This window comes from Thunnus maccoyii, chromosome 19 (assembly GCF_910596095.1).
Source record: "Thunnus maccoyii chromosome 19, fThuMac1.1, whole genome shotgun sequence".
NCBI classification, from domain to species: domain Eukaryota; kingdom Metazoa; phylum Chordata; class Actinopteri; order Scombriformes; family Scombridae; genus Thunnus; species Thunnus maccoyii.
This window is the reverse complement of record NC_056551.1, coordinates 14,116,098-14,138,475: the sequence shown is the minus strand read 5'-3', so window position 1 is coordinate 14,138,475 and position 22,378 is coordinate 14,116,098. Positions and strand designations below refer to the sequence as shown.

The following is a 22,378-nucleotide window of genomic DNA, read 5'->3' as shown; positions in this document are numbered from 1 at the left end:
TTCACTGATCATAGACAAGTCAGCATCTCTACAGTTTACTTTAAAGTTGTATGATCTTAAATGATGCTTATGAGTTGATTTCCTTGATTTTGCTTTGTAACCTGGCACAGATAAGGACTTTTTGTAAACCATGCTGCCTTTGCTAACTCTATCTTGTTTATGCATAATATCTTTCATTTATATTATCTGGCTATTAATACTGGACATTAGGAAAGGTTGTATATGAAAGAAGTTAACTATGTATTTTATTAAAGGTTTTGAATATAATGGCATCCTGGTTATTCAAAGACCATGTACATTTACCATCCAGGGTTTGAATCTGGTTAATGGTTTTTTCAAGTAATCTTTCTCTTTTTTTCCACTTTTTTGTCTCTGTCTGCTTTGAGTTGGCTTATAAAGGCAATAATTAGGTGGTAGAAGAGCCATACTTCTATCAACACCATGTAAATGTTAAGCTATATACCAGTTTCATGTCACTGGCAGAGGTCCTGCATGCCTCATTACCAGCTTGTTTCATATTAGGAGATCCAGGCTTTCACGGCTCTACCTGAGATGGGACAAGATGTCAAATGCTTGTTCAAATCTTAGTGACTTTTAAGAATTTTTGCAGAAGAAAATAACTACAATACAGCAGGGTTTTGAAGAGGTCAAGAAGTTTTGTTTCAAAAAGCAGTGTCCGTGGCATGCTGGAGTTCTCTGCTGTGTTGATAGACTGTGTCACAATCATGTCTATAAAGTACAATTCAGAGAAATTTGAACCAGCATACAAAGGCTAAAGGTGTATTCTTCTCAGGAATGTTACTGGTTTATCTTCCTTTTTTATCAGTACCAGATTATACAGACTAAACAAAATGTAGAGATAAAATGGAAAACACATTTTTTTTTAAATGAGTTTGATCCAAAAACACCATAAACACAGTGTCTGCTGTTTCATGGGTGCTTTTCCTGTCAGGATGAGCCCCCAATAAACCAGCACAAAAACACGAGTTAGAGCTTAAAACTCTGTTTCAGGAAGAAAAAGGTAAGTTGAGCCTGTGTGAAAGATGAGACACTTGTTTTTATTCAACACTATCAGTGAGAATGTCATGTGAGCCTGGATTTAGTACGAGAGTAATTTTCCTGAACCGGGGACAAGGAAAGCACATGGAAAAAAGTAGAGAGTGAGCCAGGTTGTGAGCTGATTTCATCACGCGTCAGGATTTATATATGAGGTTAAGGCTGTGTGTCAGAGCTACATAAACTTGCATATGTCTGGAGATGGTTGTCTGAGTGACGTCAGTGATTACCATTGTTTGTGCAGCCGAGGTAGACCGTGCTGCTGGCCAAGATGAGGACGGTGTAAAACATATTTTTACATTTTTCTCCATACATTAAAGGTGAAAAATGCATGTACACTTTATAAACACTGCTGGCGATTGTGAGATGGTTGCATTGTTGTTTTTTAGTAAATGAGAATCTAATACTGTTTAAAAAAAGGTAAACTCTCTGCCCCCATAATGCTGGAAACAGCCAAAAGAAAAGTCTAAGAATAGACAGGAAATACCTTTAGGTTTCCCCATTGGGCTTAACTTGTTCCTTCTTTACCTCTATTCTCTTCCAACAGTCTCAACCATACATAGGAAGACATAATTAACATTTTATTATCCTCAACAATCTTTTCAGCGCTTGCTGGTGGACTTGGCAAAGTGTGAAGCTGTGTAAATAACTCTTCCAGATCTGCATGGCATCATAGTTGGATTTTGCTTTTATTGCTGCAGTTGTCTGCCTCTAATCCAATTGCCTCTGCTTCTGGCACCTTTCTCAGACACGCCTTCATGAGCTCACTGTCCACAGGACTGCATGCGTCTGTGAAAGCATTTCCAAGTGAAGAAAGAATTGAAAAGAAAGGAAAGCACATGGAAAAGATATATTGGGATTTATTTTAGTAGATCTGAGTGGAATAAGACTGCTCCTTGGCTTGTTGCATAATCCCAATCTCTGAAAGTCAAGTTTATTGAGAGTCTGTACGCATCTAACCCAAACTGTTATAAATTAAGTAAATAATTTTTTTTTTTCTTCATTCTATATGCACATTAGGGTTGCAGTGCTGGCCAGGAAAGGAGGACAGCGCAGCCAAGTGCTTATAGACTGTTGCTGATCACTTGCAAATAATTATACAAACAAGGCAGTTATTATAAACTTCATCTCACAACTCAGCGCATTCTTCTCTAAAGTGATAGTGGAAAGTTTAACTGCATAAAAGCAGCTATGCTTTTTCGTAATTAGTCTCCAAAATGTCTGACCCACAAATCTATTTGTCATTCATAAGACTTTATCAGTCATTAATAAATGGGTAATTAATCCTTTAAGTAAGCTTTAGAGAGCAGAGAGCGTGTATTCTTTAGGCTTTGCGCAATCTGTTTATGGAGAAAAAACATTCACAATCACATTATATTATGTCCCTATGTTACCTAACACAGGAGAACACAACAGATTATTTCAATGAATGTTACTGAATGTGAAGAATGCAGTAATTTGTACCAGCTGCACAAAAATAAAAAGAAATGTTTCCCCTTTTTTTGTACATTCTGGGTCACTTTGGGAAAAACTAAAAGAAACATATTTAGAGTGTTTCTATTGCTCTCACATAGAAGGACTGTATGTTCATTGTAAGGACCAATCTCAAAAGTTGTTTTAAAGTTAAAGGCACTGCACACCCACACAGGTGTTTTCAATTATTCTTGCTCAGGTTGAAGATGGGTGGAGACACGCTGGGAATTATACGATGTCGCCAAACTTTATGTAGTAATAAAGGTCCTGGGCTCTGAAATCAATCCCTATTTACCATATGGTGTACTATATTTACTGTCATTTGAATGTCTGGATTCTGAGTATAAAATATATGCACTATATAGTGCCCTTTAAAATTCACAGCAGACATGTTGACCTGTCATAGTAGGAAAAGCACAGGAGTTACTAATAATGAACAACAATAGCTCTGTTCTAATGAAGCATCCCAGTAAGTCATGACAGTGTGTCAGTGTGCAGCATGAACAACACCTTGACCCTGAAAATGAAGCATTCATTTTATTATTAACACCTTCCTATTGTGACAAGTCAAAATATCTTCAATGAAAAAGGCTCGCAATGTACATGCAAAGTGAAAATTGCAGTCAGACCACACTACGCCTGTCAGTGAACTAGGCTTAGACACATAAAAACGATGATGAGTATTCCTGAGTGTCCAAAGTCTGAATTTTCAGCTCCCTGTAGAGGAACTACTGATTGTCTCTTAAAGGGTTGTGAATGAGTTAACAAGGGAGTGATTTCAGACACAGCCATTAATCTTTTTAGGTTGTCCCGCCCTACCAGGAAAGCTAGGAAGATGTCAATCAACCACAGTCTGTGCAGGTGTGTAGGATCTTTAAAGTTGTAGCTGTAAGTTAAAGTCTGTCATGGCTACTAAACATCAATCTGGACACACAAGCTTAGTATCTTATGTGCGTTCAGTACGTCCATCATAGCTCTGCTAAAACTTCAGACGCTGAGGAATCATGACTAAAGTAAAAAAAGAGAAAAGCAATTTAATAGTATGCATAAATTTGATCATAGGACTCGAAGAAATCATTCTGGCAGCTAAAAGGATTTTCCAGAGGTCACTTTTATCACTGCTACAAACCTCAAATAGTGTCTGACAGCCAGTGTCACTCACTGCCAAAGATGTAACTGTTATGTGTTTTAAGAGTTTCTCGCTGACAGTTTTACACATTAAAGTTGTGCTTCTTGAATTCCTAACTTTAATATTTATTTCCATGTTTATCATTTTCAACAGAAATGCTCAACCTCATAAGAATAATGTTAACTCTATTATATTCAGTTTTTTTTTAAATTATCTTAAAATAGCAGCCAGTCTGCTAGGTCAGTATGTCAGCATTAATATATAAATCTCAATTCCCCTTCTTGTTATTCCCTTGAAAAAATACACCAAAAACCGTCATTGTCCATGAAAATCAGACATCTAATGCAATATGATGGATATATACATATATTTTTGTGATTTAATGAATATTCATTCACAAAATATACATTTTCCAAGACAGTATTTAACAAATAAACTTGCATGTATAAAACACATGACGCAGTTGCTGAGCCACCGGATTTCCTGCTGATTAAATTCTTAAAATGATTATTGTTTTTGTGAATAAATTGCATTGCTCCAATAGCATTTAATAGCCAAAGCTGTGCTTGCTATACTAAATATTCACCTTCTAGACTTGAAAAAAAAAGTCAGTTCATGGCACGTCATGCGCTAGCCACTTATTGAGGAAAATAGACTTAATTGTTGAAAGTGTTTCACTGTTCAGGTGTTGAATCACCAGCTGCAGCCTCAAGAGGAAACGTTATACAGTCACTTAAACGCTTATTCTGTAATTAAACACAGGCTCAGTGAAAGAGTCTTCAGGTTTCCATCCTGAGTTCGGATCCTACTCCTCAACTCCTTATCATCATTAGTAGTTCTCGTGACTGGGGCGTGGAGGAGGCCGTGACGGAGGAGGAGCTCTACAGGGAGGTGGACCCTGAGGTGGAGGCGGTAGCGAGCCGGTTGGAGAAGGGGGTGCAGAGACAGGGCTCATGTTGGTCGGCGGCAGGGCTCTGTTTGGAGGTGGGGTGTACATGGGAAGGGTGCTGGTGGAAGGCGGAGGAGTGGACGGCAGAGGGGGGAGAGTTGAAGTTGGAGACGGGGGCAGATGAAAGAGGTCCTCTGACGGACGACGGTGGTAGCTGTGGGGCAAAGTGTAGACGGGCGTGGAGGGATGGTTGTAGATGGGATAGCGAGGAGCTGGGTAGGATGTACTTCGGGTGAAGTTGATGCACTTGCCCTGCGGAAAAAGACGGTTTAGCACAAATTAAAGCAATCACGGGTCATTGTAGAGGCTTGTTTTGTTTATGAATATAACTGAGCGATGAAACATGTATAGAAAAGCTCTGTAAAGACAAGAAACTGCAGCGTATTCCTGCTCTGAAAATTCCAAAAACTACTGCACCACAGCGATTGGCAGGTTCGGAGGGGTACGGCTTTCTACAGATGGAAAGAGGAAATTCCTCTGTTACTGAGTGTCATGGAAGAAAACAGCATTCCTGCCAGTCGAGCCGTGCTGACGCTGGGAGTTGGAGGAAGCAAGCAGCATCTACTCTTTAATGACTTCTACAGACAAGAGCATTCCTCCAGACAATACTGCAGTTGTATTTACCTTTGTCTACTCCTTGTGCCCCTTGAGAGTCCCCTATTCACTATTCTTATGATTTGATGAAGCTCTGACGGTTTTTTTTCCATGGATTAGAGTCAATCTATCATGCAGATAAGATTTCAGTATGGTCCCTACTTTGTTCTTTCATCCTGAGCTTTCGCTCCAAACTTCCCTTATCCCTTATTTCCAGAGGTCATGAATTTAAAGTCTGGCAAATTCTTTAAGGTCTGCCTGCCAAAGAGTGACATAGCTGGTTCACAATCTTATTAACTGCTTTGTTTTGAATGCATGCGTGCTTATCTTACAGCTGTAAAGAGCAGCATGCTGTTTTTCATTACTCCATAGAGGAAGCAGTAGCCTTGATTTTCCATTATTCTGTTATCTCTGGCTTGTCAACATGCCTCACCTTGTCTCCAGGATGAGGTCGCATCACAGACACTCTGTCGTAGCCTTTTCTCAGGAATACACACAGCGCATCCAGTTTTCCCTATAGAGAGATGATCACAGATGGCGTTACAAATAAAAACTAGCATGTTATACTAATGATCTCTGATAAAAACTAGAAAGTTAACATAACTTGTGTGCATTGGCCAGTAGATCAGCAAAAACAATCCTTTAAAAGACTGAGTTAAGTTCTATCAAATAGCTGCAATAATGAGAAAGAGTTTGTCTGTCTGTTTATTTGTGACTCTGCCAGACTGTATCTGCTCCATTTTTTTGCTCCAGATGTCTCTCTTTGATTCCTGCATAGGAAGCTTTGTATGGTAGAAAGACAGATAAACAAAGAATGTAATTTGTTAGTAATAAGACCCACTCAACAGATTCCATATTCAGGGGTTAGCTCAGTTCATGTCTGGTACTTATTACCATCCATTCAGCTGACTAATAGGTTAGGAAACCAATTTTATTAACTATTTCCTGGTAACACATTATTCCCAGAAACACTGAAAAAGGAAAAAATAGATTATTGTGACGAGAAGCCATTACGAGGAAGAGGCCTATGATGTCAAAAATGATTTTAGAGCCTCTGGAATAAACGTCATACTGTTTATAACATATGTTAACATTATTTCTTTACCCTTCAGAAGTTTGGACACACTTTCTCATTCAAGGGAACGGAAAGGTATGCCCAAACTTTTGACTGATACCGTTCTTTTGACAGCAGTAATATATTTAAATTAATGTGATGATATAAATAATAAGAATAAGCAAAAGACTGACTGACAATTGAATATGAGACAGTATAAGTTAATGTATGATAACTTAAGCACCTTGATGGGAGAGTACCACTTCTGAGGGCGCATGGATTTGTGCATGTGGTAGTACGGCCGTGATGGAGGCAGATCAAACTCCTGGGCAGGCATCACAACTCGAGCGTTTTTAGCTTTTTCCAGTTTCGCTCCTTCTTCAGTAGAACCTTTATCTCCCCAACGGACCTTAAAAGAAACAGAAGCTGTCAGCACTGATCAGTGACAAAAACGAGACCGTAATTAAAAGTGAAACGGTCCAAAACTGGCTGTTTTTATAGGCAACATGACATAATACTTAGAATATGATATCTGGTTATATTTTCTATAGATTTTTTACAATCCTCAATTGTTATCTAGAGTTAACAACTATTTTATTGTGCCAACATGCACTAATGTTGTGATCTTGGCTAATGAAGCATCTGATTTGCGCTGATAAAATCAGACCCAAGAGAAACCATTTTTGGACCAGTGCCTCAACATCTGCATTAAATTACATCACCTTAACTGTTTTGGTACGGTTAATCCATGCCTCGACTTGCTACATCCATCTTTTGCATATAAAACGTGGCTCTTTCGTCGCCTATCCAGATGTTTATATCATGTCTGTCTACATAGAATTTAATCAAGCCCAGTCCTTGAGATCCAGAAGAAAACAGAAGTTGTCTCCCTCGCCACAAAATTTAACTGCGTCATAACACGCTCCAAAGCTTCAAATGTGGTATTTTTGCTAAACCTGAGAGAAGAGACATTTATTTTGAACTTGTTTTATAGCATAAAACCTCAAAAATTCAGCAAGAGACCCACAGCCACAAGTAGTCTGCATTGTCAAAGGAAAAGATTGTTTTTTTCACAGTTATTTTGACAAAACAATCACATTGATGCTTAGACTTAAGTGGCTTAAAGAGCCACTTAAAAAAAAAGCTAAAGCAAATGTCAAGAACGATCCAACAAATCAGGAGTGAAACCGGTACAAAGCAACCTTGAAAGTTCATTACTCAAATTTACTCCTTTGCAGCTGCCACAGACAAGCTGTGAAGGCTTTAACTTGGCAGAGAAAACACTTAAATGAAGCTGTGCATATTTTCCATAGCTGCGTTTGGAAGTGGGCTCAGCTTCAAGTCAAGTCAACAGCACAGACTCCTGAGACTGCGCTACTAAAGTATTTCACACTGCGAGAGTGACTTCTGTCTCCTTCACTTTCATCATCCTTAACAGATGTGTCATCTGGTTCATCTTGACCTGTGGACATCTTGGTGTCATTTCTATCATCAGGCTCTTACTACCCAGCTCAGATGTCAGGCTGCCTTAACTTTTCTCATCACTGCTTTCTTACCTTTTCCTTCTTTAAAACATGAGAGGTACCTTCAAACCGCGGAGAATCACACACACACTCGGTGTACAGTACACATCCCGGATCTCCGTGCCTTAAAACAGTCCTGCTCTTTTCTTCTACTAAGCATTTGGTAGATCTGTCGTCGTTGCAGTTTGCTGGCCAGATGGCCTCACTGGCTCCAAACTACTCAACACAACAAACCGACTCAGTTTCCTCTAGCATGGACTTGCATACTCATCTCTTTTAAGGGATGAGTTGCTTCCTGCTTCCCTTTTGTGTTCCTGCTGTACTTGTTTGATCTCACTCCCGTCTTTCAACATTTCCACACAAGCCATGTCTTTTGTCTGTGAGCCCGAAGTTGGCAAACAGTACAGATTTTAATATTTAAAAGATTTCACATTCACTATTGAAAGAAGCAGGATGTGGCAAAAAAAATTTTTGAGAATGTCTGAAATAATGTCTTATCTGGATCTTTTTCTATTTTAGTAGCTGTGCAACAGTAATACAGTAAAGACAAGTTGTAAGCTTCTAAGATCCAAACTGTATTGATGTTAAGGATACACTGTTCAAAGAAATGATTTTATAAAGATTTCTAACAAAGTTATTATCTTTGAACAAATTTTATTGGTATATATATGATGAATAATTTTCCCGATAAATACAAATAATGTTTAAAAGCAATGATTCACTTTGTTGCTGCTCACAGTCAGGTGTCACACCTTAACTGTGATCAAATTTCCACACACAGTCACTTGTTGTGGGTACTGTTTTATATGTATTCAACAGATTCTGTGGCTCTGCCTTTGCTATCTGGCTTGCCATTTTCTCTACCTCCATTCTCTTGATGCCTCCAACTCCTCGGCCTCCGTAGTATGAGGCGTCCACTGTGGGCCACCTCTTCTTGGGAAAACCGTCTTCATCATCCTAAAGAAGAAGGAAACCTTTTCAGTCAGCATTCATGTTCACAAGAGTAAAGCAAAAAATGGTGACCACAACCTCACACAACTCCATTAATATTCTATACATCAGAAAACCAGGGTTGAACAGTGGTGTCATATATGTAACATATAATAATTGTACCATACAAACCAAATAATAATAAAAAAAATATTAATTAATCTCAGTCATTGAGCTGCTATTCTAAAAGCTGTATTGTTTCTTTGTGTGCATGTCATGTGTTTATTTGTTGTTTAGGCAAAATAGTTCATCTTTATTTTAGAGAAATTACTGAGATCCAAGAATTTTACAACATTTTATGATTACAAGATAAAGAACAAATAAAACCACTTACAGAGATATCATCTATTACTGGAGGAGGTGGCTCATGGATGACCTGCAAACAAAAAAAGACTGTAAACCTCAAAGGATGTTTAATGTGTCGTAACATAAAATCTGTGTTTTTTTTCTTCTTTAAATGAAATAACAAAGTTTGTCACTCTAAATCTGTTTTATGCATGTTTGCAAAACACTGTCCATTATTCATGTACAAAATCAAAGAACAGGAACATGTATAATATGACCATAAACATAACTATCCATGATATAGTTCATCTTTCTAAGTGTTCAAGCCTTTATTTGCAACTGCATGTTCTTCACTTGGAGAGGATGGAGATGGCGGTCATACCACAGTGCAGCAGAGAGGCCAGAACCACCACAGCAGAGCGATGGTGAGCAGGAGCAGCAGAATGAGCAGAGCGATGGCCACAAAGGTCCCATCAGACTTGAAAGAAAAATAAATATGGGACACAACCGCTGTTAGTCATGATCACAAATGTCTATAGTGAAATGGACAAAAGAACTCAAAGGTTATTCAGGTTAAATAGGAATCTTTTTATACTGTATGTTAGGTGTTTTAGATGATTATCTATAAGGATAAATACATTGACACATGTTTAGGGATATGTGCAGAGGATATTATGGATCTTTTTTGTGTAAAAGCTGCTAATGAAATACAGCAAAAGGAAGCAGAGGACTCATGTGTGACAAGTGGCTTGACTTTCTTCAAAGATAAACCGAAAAGAACAGCAGATGCCAAGAAGAACAAAAAAAACATTTGATAAGTGTTGAATAGTGACATCAGAGAGAAATAAATCAAGACAAGCTACAAAACAACTGGTATTAATTCTACTCCCAACAAGTATATACTGTGATTGTATCCAGAGAAATCCAAAATGAAGTTGGTACAACACTTCCCTCCCATGTGTGAGTTCAGCTTTTTAGTCCCCTTATGTTTCACATGACATACTTACACAAGTGACTGCAGTAATTGTGACAGAGCTTGATATGAAACTCAGGCCATTATTCATGCTGACGTGGAGAGTGGCAGCCCTGTAGAAATGGAAAGAGAGTAAATGAGAGTAATGACAGTTTCCTGACAGTTAGAGCCTCAGCTAGTACATTCAGCACTCCTCTAACTCTGCAAATGTAATGCTCGTATCTGTTGCTTTTTATAGGAACTAAAATCTTTCATGGTAAGAATGCAAGGATCCTGGTTAAATGTGGTTGAATACCTTAACCGGATTTGTCTTGCATTATACAACTGTCTGGTGGATCCCAACCTTTCCATCATGCTCCACAGTGGAAGCAGAAAAAAATTGAATTGATTCATTTTTACCAACGGGTAGAATTTGAAACAACAGGAACAATTTCCACAAATGTTTCTCATTAGATAAAAAATGCAGTTTACACTTTGCTCCAACTGCTACGGTTTTTACACACAAACTGAAGACTAAAGCTCTCCTGATATGTTGACAGTGAATTCAAGGGAACAATAAACAATAAACCATATTTTGCATTTTGCCTGATGAGCAGCGACAGTTTCTCCTTTTCTTCTATGTCTAAAATCTGTCCACCTTCTACATTACATGTCTTTTTGCTTTCTGAATAAATCTTGTGAATCTATATCTTGATGGTTGTGTTCACATGAGAGCTTTTGTTTTTTTTATCTTTGCCAAAATAATCAGATTTATAGACCTTTTACATGGCAGACATTTTGACTTGCCATAGTAGTAGGTAAGTTGTCAACAGTAATTATTCAAGTTCATGTTTGACCTTTGAAACAGCAGTTGACAAAAACAATCTTATCTAAAGGTGCATTTAGTAGCTATTCTGGAGTTTTTGACCATATAACATGGTCCTCATTAGCTCATTAAGTCTACGCAATTCCCTTGAACTGTAGAGGCTAAAACGTTCCATAACTCTAGGATTTTTTGTCCATGTTGACAAAATCGAGCAGTTGACATTGTTGTTTTGTATGTTTTGAATTAACTTTGAATCTTAAAATGGATTAAAAAGTCCTAGAAATGCTCAGCATGGAAAGTTTGAACATCTACAAAAAAGTAACTCCATCTAAGGGAGACGTTTCTGTTTTTATTTCTCAACAACAATCACACACATTTACATTTGCTGATGACAAGTTGGTGTTCTTTGCTGGTGAATCTAACCTAATTTGAGTTGTTCAGTGTTGATCTGTGGTACTGAACATTTATTTTAGTTTTAAGTATGTTGCACACAACAACAAAAAAAATCAAGCAAGAAAAACCAATATAATCACTTACGTTCCTTGTTTTTCCAAAACAGGAGCTGGGCACAAAAGGTAGGTATCTCTCACCACCAAAGGTCTTTTCACTGTAGAATGAGAATCAGTATGAAGATTTGTATCATGATGTAATGTGATAATGTGATTTGAGACTATATACAGTGAGGTAATCACAAGATAAGTCATCCTTTGTGTACAGCAAATGGTCAAAGAAAAATTAAAAAGTGAAGCAAAGGAAAAGTTCATCATACTTTTTCTCTACCAGACATGAAACTTCAGGAGATTCAAGCCTGAAAATATTCTTTTTGTTATTAAATTCCTGGACTTCCTCTCCTTATGGAAAATGAGGCAAATGAAGGAGGGTTGTGGTTTATTTACCCTGGCTGAGTGAGTGTCTAGTTTGTGCAGAGATGGTGCTCGTCCCTGATGAGATCCACATTCCCCTTTAGACATCTGAGAAGCGTTGAGCGTTATACCAGCTGATTCAAAGCAGAGGAAGATAGTGCTGATGGTTTTTAGGGAGGACAGGGATTTAAATCATTGTGAGCCACAAAGAGCTCCGCTCCCCCACCCGTCCCCGTCCGAAAGGCCAAAATAAACTTGGCACGATGATGTATTTGGCTGCTGACTGGAATCCCAAAACTGCTGCTTTTATATTCTGCCTATTAATAGTTGGACGGATTGATGTAATGTTTATTTGGATTCACACATCTTCAATGATGTTATCTTCTTACTATCACTTCACGATATTAGGACTTATGATAAGTTCTTTGCTCAACTTATTTACGCACATATACAAACATTCTTCGAAGGAGAATCACAAAATTAGCCTGCCTACTGTACACACTTTGTATCTAAAATGTCCTGTCTTAACAATTATGTAATATAATATTTACGACAAGATGACGTTTGTCTTTTATTAACCGCCAAAACAGCAACATGTTATCCTCTAATAAAAACATGTGTCTTCAGTCATGCCATTCGCTCTGTAAAGGAAAAGCTTAACATTTTGGAAAATGTGCTTATTCACTTTCTTGCTGAGAGCTAGCAGCCGATTAGCTTAGCTTAGCATAAGGACTTTAACAGGAAGAACCTCCTGAAGTCTCCGCTGGTGTCCTGCGTGGCAACTGGTCCAGTCCAAGCAATAGTCTGATACATAATCTCCGGAAAACAGCTCATTGTTGTTTTTACACTTTGATTTAAGGGTATGGATTAAACAAATTGGATATATCGTAATATTTACTGAGCTTTAAAGGTGCTTGTAGGAGGATTTTGTTACCTTTAGACAGAGCCAGGCTAGCTGTTTCCAGGCTTATTTTAAGCTAAACTAAGCTAAGCTAAGCTAAAAGTCTCAATCTTCTCATCTAACTCCTAGCAAGAAAGCAAATAAGCATATTTCCTAAAATGTTAAATTATTGGTTTAAGTACATCACCCTTCAGTATGATTCATGTTTCACTTTTCACATTACGATCAACTCGTAACAAATTTGGTTCGTCACCCAATTCAGTACATTGTGCAATGCACTCAAGGAATTGTCAGATACTTAAAGCTGCATTAATATTTTATTATTTTCTTTCTTTCTTTCTCATTAGCATTTATTTGAAGTCATGACACCTGATGAATGTAAGGTCCGACATTCCTTCTCCTTTTGCTCTGGTATGATCTCCACCAACTTCTGTGAAAGACATCTGGCTCTTTAGCTGCTAAATACTCTACAATGCTCACCAGCTTACACAATTCACTGCTGCAGGTAGCGTTGCATCAGTAAGAGCCATAAAACCAAATCAATGAGCTGAGAGAAGCTACAATGCTCCATAGAGCTGAGGCCAACTGCAGAGTAAAATGTCTCAGTGGGTTCATCACTACGAGTGACACCTTTCACGTCACACATCAGACCCACTGTTAATAATACACTGTAAAAGTATGTAATATAAAATATTGATTAGTGCAGCCTAAAAGCAAAAAACCCCTAAACATATATCCTTAAAAAAGTTATTTTTTTCATTCTAGTGTGTCAGTGTCGGCCTGGAAAACCACAGAACAAAAGTTTGCAAATGAAACCCTTTGGAGCAAGTACTTACTCAAAGTAACTGTGTCGTTGATGCGGAAGCTGCAGAGAACTTTCTGTACGTCTCGAGAATGAAGGAAACCATTTCCTCTGACGACCACCTGGAAGGATTCTGAAGTGGAATTAAATTGACCATTTAATTTTTTCTTGCGGTGCACTAATGTACGGTAGATTTTTAAAGAAGCTCAGGTCAAGTCATCGGTGTAGTCTGACAGGAATAATATGGCTGTATGTTAGTTAGTTAGTTTGAGTTGCAATATTATATCTAACTTAAATATGATGTAATAAAAACACAGTTTAAACTTACCTCCCTCACAGATGCTGGAGGGCTCTACAGCCAGAATCTCAATGCATGACCTCTTCAAGATCTGAAATGGGGAATATTAAAATTAAAAGATGAACAAAAAGTAGATTAAATTATATGATATTAAGAATATTCATGTTTTTGTGACATTGAAATGAAAAGCTTCAGTCTTCCATACCGAGTCAATGACACCTTGCAGCGCTTGAAATCCATCATTCACGGGGAAGACGTGGTCCTTACTGTCAGCTATTGTTGAAAGCTTCCAAAAAATGTGACTGAATGATTAACTGATTGTTTGAATGATCAATTAATTCATTTATACATTAGTTCACTGATTTATTGGTTGATTAATGTATTTATTTACCTGAGTTTCATTGAAATCTTTTACTCCCACACAGTAAACAGTGGCGCCCAACTGGCGCGCTCTGCTGGCCTGATTTAAAACAGAACAAACAAACAAACAAACAAAACAAACTTAAAGGATAAATCTCCGCTAGAGCACTAAAACTGCAGTCTCACTGTTCTTTACGGGCTGAAACGTAAAAGCTTGTCCTATAGTGGCCACGCCTCAATCAGTGATGTCACTGCTAGCGTTATGCCACTAGCATCGGTTACATGCACACTTTGTTTTGTTCTGATTGAAATCATTCCAATTGAAGATTTCCAGTGAAATGTTTAAATAGGATGTGATCTAATAAGTTCTGGTGTTTACGAGAGCCAACAAATTTAAGCAGAACAGCTGTGTGTGTGTGTGTGTGTGTGTGTGTGTGGTGGTTAGAGTTAGTGTGAGCAAAACTGTGGAGAGACTCAGCAGCCATATATTTCTCCGCTCTCGGTTTAGGAGTGGCTGGGATTTTCACTACAATGAACTGGTCAGGTTAGGCTAACCCATTGTCACCAACTTTGGGGCTAACCCCCTTCACTTTCACCAGCAGGTGGCAAACAGGACACGGGAACTTGGCTTGGGTCTTGAGGAGTTGTAGCATTTATTCACTGACAAATAGCCTCAACGTTCACAGATATACTGCATATACTCTCTCACACACTCTCTCTCTCACTCTGTTACCCCCATGTGAGGCAAACATGCGCAGAAACAATATATTTATTCCAACCAGAGAGAAACAATTGGATTAAGTATTTACATGGTTATTAGGTGCTAATATTTTCCAACTGAAGGGATTATGAAAGGTTTACACCACCCCTCTCATTTCCTTCTGATCAGACCAGTCTTTTCTGATTGAGGTGGTTACATGAGGTATTTTTATTCTGATTGGGCTATTATTCTGATTATTAGTGGAATATTAGGATTCATGTAAACGTAGCCATTGACAGCTGCTGGAAAACACCTGCTGTGACATCACAGTGTGACGTGGCCTTGAGCACAAGCTCAGAAATTTTAACCCATAGAGAGCAGCGCAGCAGCAGTTTCCCGTCATATGTGATGCCGGATTTACCATTTAAATTTCCTTAATGTTCCATTTTTTGGCAAGTAACGGAAAGAAACTGTGACGGGGAAAAAAACACACATCCATCTCACCTCTCTTTGTGCCAGGTCAAACTGATTTTCTCTCAGTTCACCATCCGTCAGACCAATGATGACACTGGCTGTGCGGTAACCTGAAAGAGCCAGATTGGGAAAAAATACTGAAACAAAATCATTCTCCTCCTGTGATTTATTTCTTTCTTTTCTTATTTTTGGATTGTATTCCTCAAAATAAAATCAACGTGGACCATTTTGCAAAAAAATTGGACATAATCTTCATGCGATGAAAAGAGTAGCTATGTTTTTGTTGTTGTTTCTTTCTTAATGTGATGATTCTGCCATACGATTGAGTTAAGCTCTGATGAATGGATAAAAAAAAAATGACTTCACAAATAAAGGGAATGATTAAGTGTTAGAAAGGAAAAAATGTTCTACTCACCATCTCCAGTCCCGTAGTATATTTGCTCGCTGGCCTGAGAGAGAAGTTTTGAGGCGTCAGTGGCTATAAATTTAAATGGGTCTCATTTAAAGAGCTGGATGCCACACTGTTGGTTAAGCAGGATCAGTTTCCCATTGATTTAACAGATGACTTACTCTTTGAAATCCTCTGTGCATGAAGGTGTCTCCGCCTGGCTGCACCATGCGTAGCTCCTCCAGTCCGGCCCGAATCTGCTCTCTGATCATTAACAGAACCGTAAACAGAAATGGATATTGATTGAAATGGAATGAAACGGCACGAAACAGAAATACAAAGTAGATCACCAAGACGTTTGAGTGTGCCACCTGTCTTCTGTTAGTGCCATGAGAGTCCTCCCCTCTGTTGAAAACACAATGAAAGACATCCGCAGCTGAGGGCTGGGAATGAGAAAAAAGGACAGAGATGACTATTGTGTTTAGTTTTTTTCCTCTTTACTTACTGTAAATCACAACTGTTTCTGTGTGGACATACCTGATAAACTTGTGAGCCAGGTGGTCAACAAAGTAATAGATCTCATTCCAGTGATGTTGCACACTGCCAGATCTGAGAACAAGATTCACGAGATAATAATTCACCATCATGCTGTTTGCTTGAACGTATATGTGTAGCAGCATGCCCTTAAGTTTCTAATTTCTTTTTAATTACCATACCAACAATTTATGCTCTAATTTCATGGTTCCTTTGGAGACAAAGAACCTAATCGAAACTTGACATGAGTTGCACTTTGCATCTAGTCTGCACCGTTTAGTGTTTCTTCTCCAAACAGCTGGGGGACTTGCACGAAACAGATTTGGAATTAATGGTCAAAACTGATGCAGATGCGGAGGATGATACAACTGTTTTCACAGGCTGTGTAGTAGTACTCCATGTGGATTACATCATTCTAGCACCGCATTTACATTACAATGTAATATAGGGCTGCAACGAATGATTACTCTCCTTATCGATGAATATGCCAAATTCTTTGTTGATTAAATGATCAACAGTTTGGTGTATAAAATGTCAGAAAACAGAGACAAATAACTGTTACAAGTTTCCCAGATCCCACTTTATTCCTCCAATTGTTTGTTTTGTCCAAACAAACCCAAAAATATTTTGTTTGCTATGATGTTAAGACAAAGAAAATCAAGAGGTTTTTGAGGCTTATCAAAAGTACTGCACATTTTAGCCAACAGTAAATCAGTGCCCAGGGTTATAAACAATGTACAAAAGTGTTCTAAAATAAGATTTTCTGTAACCAATTTGGTAACTGGTTCTTTGTGCTTTTGTTGGAAATCTTCAGAAACCAAAATCTAATGACTCATTTTGCTGTAGCTGCATTGTTTTGCATATTTGTTTTGCTGTTGTCTATGTGCTATTAACTGTCTGCATATCTATGTATCTATGTATGTATCTATCATGGTGAAACATCACATGGGCTGGAGAGTTTTAGCCTTTGTGTTTTCCCTCTGAGTGCTTTTGGTTAATATTTCCACTTTTTTTTCACATGGCTTCACTGCCAGTTTTTATAAATGCCAAACGAAAACCAAAGTGCCACGTCGTTTTTTGGAAGAGTTCAACTTTATGCCAGCTCCTGATCTTTGCAACAGGTGCAGATGCAACAAAGGGATCAGCAGAAGAAAGCAGATTAGTGAAAGTCGGTAATTAAAGAGAATTTTGTGGCAAATAATGCATAACCTCTGCAGCTTCTTCTCACGTTGCACTGCTTCTCTCTTCTTCTCCTTCCCTTATGTTTTCATTTATCCTGTGATGTGAGTACCAGCGCGGAGAAAGCCAAAAACTTGGGATCTTTGGAACATCTGGCTCTAATGGAGAAAGGGTTCTACGGACTGAAGCGCAGAGAGCTGAAGTTGGGACTAAATCTGGGCTGCTCCTGTCAGTGAAGCGTGGCTGCAGTTTGATCGCAGGAATCCCTGCCATGCACTTTATCAACCAAGCGAATGCATAAGCACTCTGCAAGTGAAGAAATCATTGTGTAAACACACTTCCTCACAACTTTCGAGTTGTTCATATTAAAAATGTTGATTGCAAAAAAGCAACTAATATAGCAAGTATTTTTTTTATTAATGTATACATGGATCTTTAAGAGAATAGGACAACATGGTTATCATCTGACCTACAAAACAACAACACGCTGACACAACACTTGACCTGTTCAGGAGCTTCTTGTTCCCTTCGTGACAGTTTTTATGATCAGCGGTTTATTAGCTAAAGCTCCATGACAGTTTAATGGGCGGTGTAATATAACCCTAATGTCAACTCTCACGGGACATTCAAGTGTCTGGAAATCTGCTCCTATGTTAGATAGAATGGCACAGTATCGCAACTAGAGCTTAAACGATTAGTCAACTAATCAATTAGTCGATCGACAGAAAATTAAATGGCAAGTGTTTTGATAATAGATTCATTGTTTAAGTCATTTTCAAGCAAAAATACCAATCATTATCTGGTCCCACCTTCTCAAATGTAAAGATTTGCTCCTTTTTCTCCTTTTATATCATCGTAACATTGGGATTTGCACTGTTGGTCTGATATAACAAGACATTTGAAGACTAGTCTAGGAAGCATTGTTGCCATTTTTCACTATCTGCTGACATTTTATGGACCAAACCACAGATCCATTAATCAAGGAAATAATCGGCAGATTAATAGATAATGAAATAAGTGTTAATTGCAGCCCTATGTTACGTTGTAATGATGCAATCCTTGATCAGATCACATTTTAAAAAGCATCTCTATCTTTAAAGGGGCATTCCACTTTTTTTCACAGCCCTTGGTTGTTGCGGGTCAAATGCTATTTGTAGGTTTATCATCCACTTTCAAAAATTGGAAAGTCATGAAATTGTAAAATATTTTGAAACATTCACACCACATCCTGCACCACAAGAAATCAAAAGAATTTTTTTGACTAAATGAGTGTTTTACTGCCCTGTTTTTTCTAACCTCTGCCTCTCTAAGATGCCACCTTAAGCAGAAAGAGCTGGACATGTGACTTTTCAAAATAAGCACATCCACATCTGCCAGCTATGCTGACAGAACCTGAGCCTTACTTTTTTTTATCACTTAAAAAAGATTAATGTTGTCTTGAATGAGCCTCAAACCTACCCTGTTTTGATTTTACACAAGATAAACACTAGATGGACTAAAACTTAAAGTCAAACATAAATACTTAAAGCTAAAACTTGCTAGTTACAGTAGCACACATTTTTCATGCAAGTAGTAGCCAGTCAATGCATCTGAAGAACATCTTGAATGTTGTTTTCACCAGTGTTCTCATCTTCTGTGATCAAGAAAAAGAAGCACTCACTTGTCCAAAACAAAATAGAGGTCAAATCCTCCGTAGCAGGATGACCCTGCCTCCCTCCTGTCATGGGTCTGTCCTGCACTGCCGGCCACCAGGACCGCCACCAGCATGCCCACTTCCACACCGAGCAGGACCTGCCTGCACCAGCGCTGGGACATCACTCCAAATTGAAGAGAAAGCATCAGCTCAGCCGAAGATAAAGTAAATATAAATACTCCCCAGTTTGGGGTCTTCTTCCAGCTTCCCTCTCACAGTCCTCTGTTGCAGCCAGCCATGCTGTGAAGACCGGATTCCAAGGCATGAAGTGCTAGTCTCTGGATCAGCGTCCCATCTCCTCAGCAGCAGATGTGTGCTGGCAGAGGAGGAGTGAAGCTGGGGGGACTGAATCTTCGGCTCACTCTCTCTCGCCACAGTCAATCATTTGAGCTCACGGTGTCATGAGTTCACGCAACTTAACAAAACACATGTGTTAGTGTTATGATTTACTATGTTTTTTGTCATCTGTTTGTCTGAATAAAAACAAAGTGTTCATCAGACATTTCTTCTCACATACTTCTTGTTTTTTATGTCACTTCTCTTGCAGGTTTGCTCATTTCTACAACCTATCCATCAGTGCCACTTAGTGGTAAACACATGTACCATGCAATTCACTCTACTTGAACATGCAATTCATTCAGTTTATCTGCATTTAAAACTAAGAACTTTATACCTTGAGGAAAACTTCAATAATGACATGTGTCTCTTCTTACTGTAAGTAACTTAATTCTTGCTGGAACAGTTGATACAAGGTTACCTTCTAATGTCACACATAGGTGTGTTGAAAAACTGAAGTATTGCGAAATTATGTGCTAGTTCTAGGTTGAATAAGACACCTGAATCCATACTTTGCCTTTTTTTATTAGGCTGACCTGAGAAATGGAGGGGGATAAGGGGTCTCACATTCAGAAATAATTTACATTAACTCAGGACTGAATACTGTAGCCACAAATCTTCTTGATGACAGGAAAAAGGAGCTTTCAAGAAAGATAGGAAAGCTGTCATCTGTAAGAACCAAGGAAGTGTAACAAAAAGAAGAAACCAGGTCTGAAAAGGTTTTCAAAATTGTCACTGAGACCATTGAACAGCTAAATTCATGTCACTGCTTAACACGCTGGCCTCACATGAACTCTTTTTTCGTTATCCAAATTTGTCCCATGAAACAGGAATAATAATTAGAGTAATGATAATAGTGATGATAATAATTATAATAATAATAATAGTTCAGCAGTTGGGGAAAAAAGCGCTGAAATTTGCTTTTTGACGAGTTAGATAAGAAGATTGATACCACTCTGAAGGGGAGGACTATACATGAACTTAGACTGAGGAGCTCCGACTACTGTGGACCTATAACAAATATTCGATTACTGTATAATGCTCATTTTGTCCAAAACAACAGGTCTTACACCTGCATTACCCCTCAGTAGTAGACTTATCTAAAGATATAGCATAGAAATACCCACATACTTAATAACATACATAATCACATCAAGGAAACTGCAGTGGCTTCAACCATTTATCAGACCAATTCTTGCTCAACAGTGAGAAGTCACGTCAGCGAATAATAAGCAAATGAAATGACAGCAATAAAACGTGTCCCTGCCATGCAGACAGATTTTGCCCTAAATGCGCACACTCGCCTGGTCCGCGCTGGTTTTGAAATTCCCACACAGCTGTGAGGCTTTCAGTCCTGCAAGTCAAACAACAATTTTTTTTAGAAACTCAACACAACATGAGCAAATGCCCACATATTTAACTGTGGGACTCATTGGTCCGCCATCCAAATAATTTGTTTTGCAATCATCTACGCAAATATTTATTCAGATCTTTTTGTTCCAGCGGAGCAATAGAATTACATAATATGCTGACACATTTAGAAACAAATTCGTGCTTACCTTGTCTAATTTTCCAAAATAGTCCACACAACGGCCATGTTCTCCTGTCTATCATCCCTTATTCGCGTTTTACTCTGTTTATCTGTGTCCTTTGGGGCTCCTGCCTGCAGCTGGTTACTCTATGCATGAATTGCCACCCTGACGTTAGCTCGTTTAGTGCCATTTTCACCACCTTATTGGTTATCTGCAGCTTTAGATTTGAAGTTTACCATAACATACTCAACTTTGAAGTGGAGGGTGCCTGACGTGTTTACCATGCGCTTGCCGTCGTCACGGAAACGGGGCGCCATATTGGTTTGACGCAAACGGCACCGATTGGCTTAGCGTCGTATCGTAGCAACGATCACTCACGAGGAATGAGAAGCGCTTTCTCCGTTTAAGTAACGAAACTTAACATGATAACTTCTATCTCATACAAGTCGCACTGTCTTAATAGTCTAACCTGTAATATTTCTTCCCCGTATACTTGCACTGAATTGATTTTCAATAATACAGAACAAAGCGCGTTCAATACGGAACAGTCTTTTAGTTTCCAATTCCTTATTTTACAGGAGGGGTGGGGGCGATTAGCTTAGCTTAGCACAAAGACTGGAAGCAGGGGGAAACAGCTAGCCTGGCTAATGTTTCTAAAAGCTAATGTTATTATTGAACACATCACGAGTAGTTACATAATGGAACAATTTCTTAACTTGGAGCAGTGACTGCATGGTCTGGCAACCTTTCAGTGACAACAATACACCAGGAAGTCACTGCTCCCACCCAAGAAAAGCTTCCAGCACATAACTCCCCATAATGCATTGAATTTCATTTTGTGTACAGATTAAATAAACGAGATACAACAGGCTAATTGTTTCCCCCTGCTCCCAGTCTTTATACTAAGCTAAACGGCTGCTAGCTTTGGCTTCATACTTAGCTTATCAATCTTCTCATCTAACTCTCAGCAAGAAAGCGAACGATATATTTTGATCTGTTTTTCGAAATGTCACACTACACTATTAAATTTTGTGTTCCTTTGTTTCTCCAATTTTTTGTCATATCGTGTGAAGAAACTCTGACAATTCATCACTGTAACAAAAGTTTCAGTTAAGCATAGATCACAGACACCTTCAGTTTTTTCTTAAGCATTTCATATTCACAGCTCTTCTGCTCTCCCGCCTCTGTCACAATGTCTCTGGTTTTCCTGCCTGTGTGTACAGTATTTTTTATTCCTCACCTTTCCACAGGTGCTCTTGGTCTACTCCCATGTTTTTCCACACTTGTGGCTCATCACTGATCAGCTTTGATCTGCTGCTCCTCCAATTAATGTTTGTATGTATATAAAGAGGGGCAGAATATGTGTTTTGTTTTGGTTTTTTTGTCAGATTATATATGTTGCCAAGCTGATTCACTGTATTACAGACATTCTTGGATTTTCTGTTTAAAGGCGGGGCGGTTCAAGGGTCAGAAGAGATCCAGGGTTT

General features: G+C 38.5%; 1 protein-coding gene across 4 annotated transcripts; it reads right to left on the bottom strand.

Moving 5' to 3' along the window:
* Positions 1-3,091: 3,091 nt before the first annotated feature.
* Positions 3,092-21,994, bottom strand: LOC121886006 (anthrax toxin receptor 1-like). Of its 4 annotated transcripts, none has more exons than XM_042395877.1 (19): positions 20,919-21,994; positions 18,991-20,713; positions 16,155-16,226; positions 15,989-16,060; positions 15,800-15,881; positions 15,645-15,678; positions 15,260-15,339; positions 14,087-14,155; positions 13,901-13,981; positions 13,726-13,786; positions 13,432-13,530; positions 11,369-11,438; positions 10,061-10,139; positions 9,436-9,531; positions 9,103-9,144; positions 8,643-8,735; positions 6,500-6,664; positions 5,635-5,715; positions 3,092-4,859 (listed from the first exon to the last, which is right to left on the bottom strand). In XM_042395877.1, exons 2-19 carry the CDS (start codon positions 19,167-19,169, stop codon positions 4,488-4,490), a joined length of 1,827 nt encoding a protein of 608 aa, XP_042251811.1. In that variant the 5' UTR covers positions 19,170-20,713; positions 20,919-21,994; the 3' UTR covers positions 3,092-4,487. The 4 variants fall into 4 exon arrangements, with proteins under 4 accessions (XP_042251811.1, XP_042251812.1, XP_042251813.1 ...); XM_042395878.1 differs by having other exon boundaries at positions 3,093-4,859; positions 18,887-20,713; positions 20,919-21,990; XM_042395879.1 differs by lacking the exon at positions 18,991-20,713 and having other exon boundaries at positions 3,093-4,859; positions 20,919-21,990.
* Positions 21,995-22,378: the final 384 nt, after the last annotated feature.

Excerpts from the sequence above, each read along its gene's own strand:
- LOC121886006 (XM_042395877.1), bottom strand. The coding sequence starts at position 19,169 with ATGCTTTCTCTTCAATTTGGAGTGATGTCCCAGCGCTGGTGCAGGCAG. Across the intron at positions 13,787-13,900 it reads TGCAAGGTGTCATTGACTCG|ATCTTGAAGAGGTCATGCAT; the intron begins GTATGGAAGACT and ends TCCCCATTTCAG. Across the intron at positions 13,531-13,725 it reads CTCCAGCATCTGTGAGGGAG|AATCCTTCCAGGTGGTCGTC; the intron begins GTAAGTTTAAAC and ends ATTCCACTTCAG.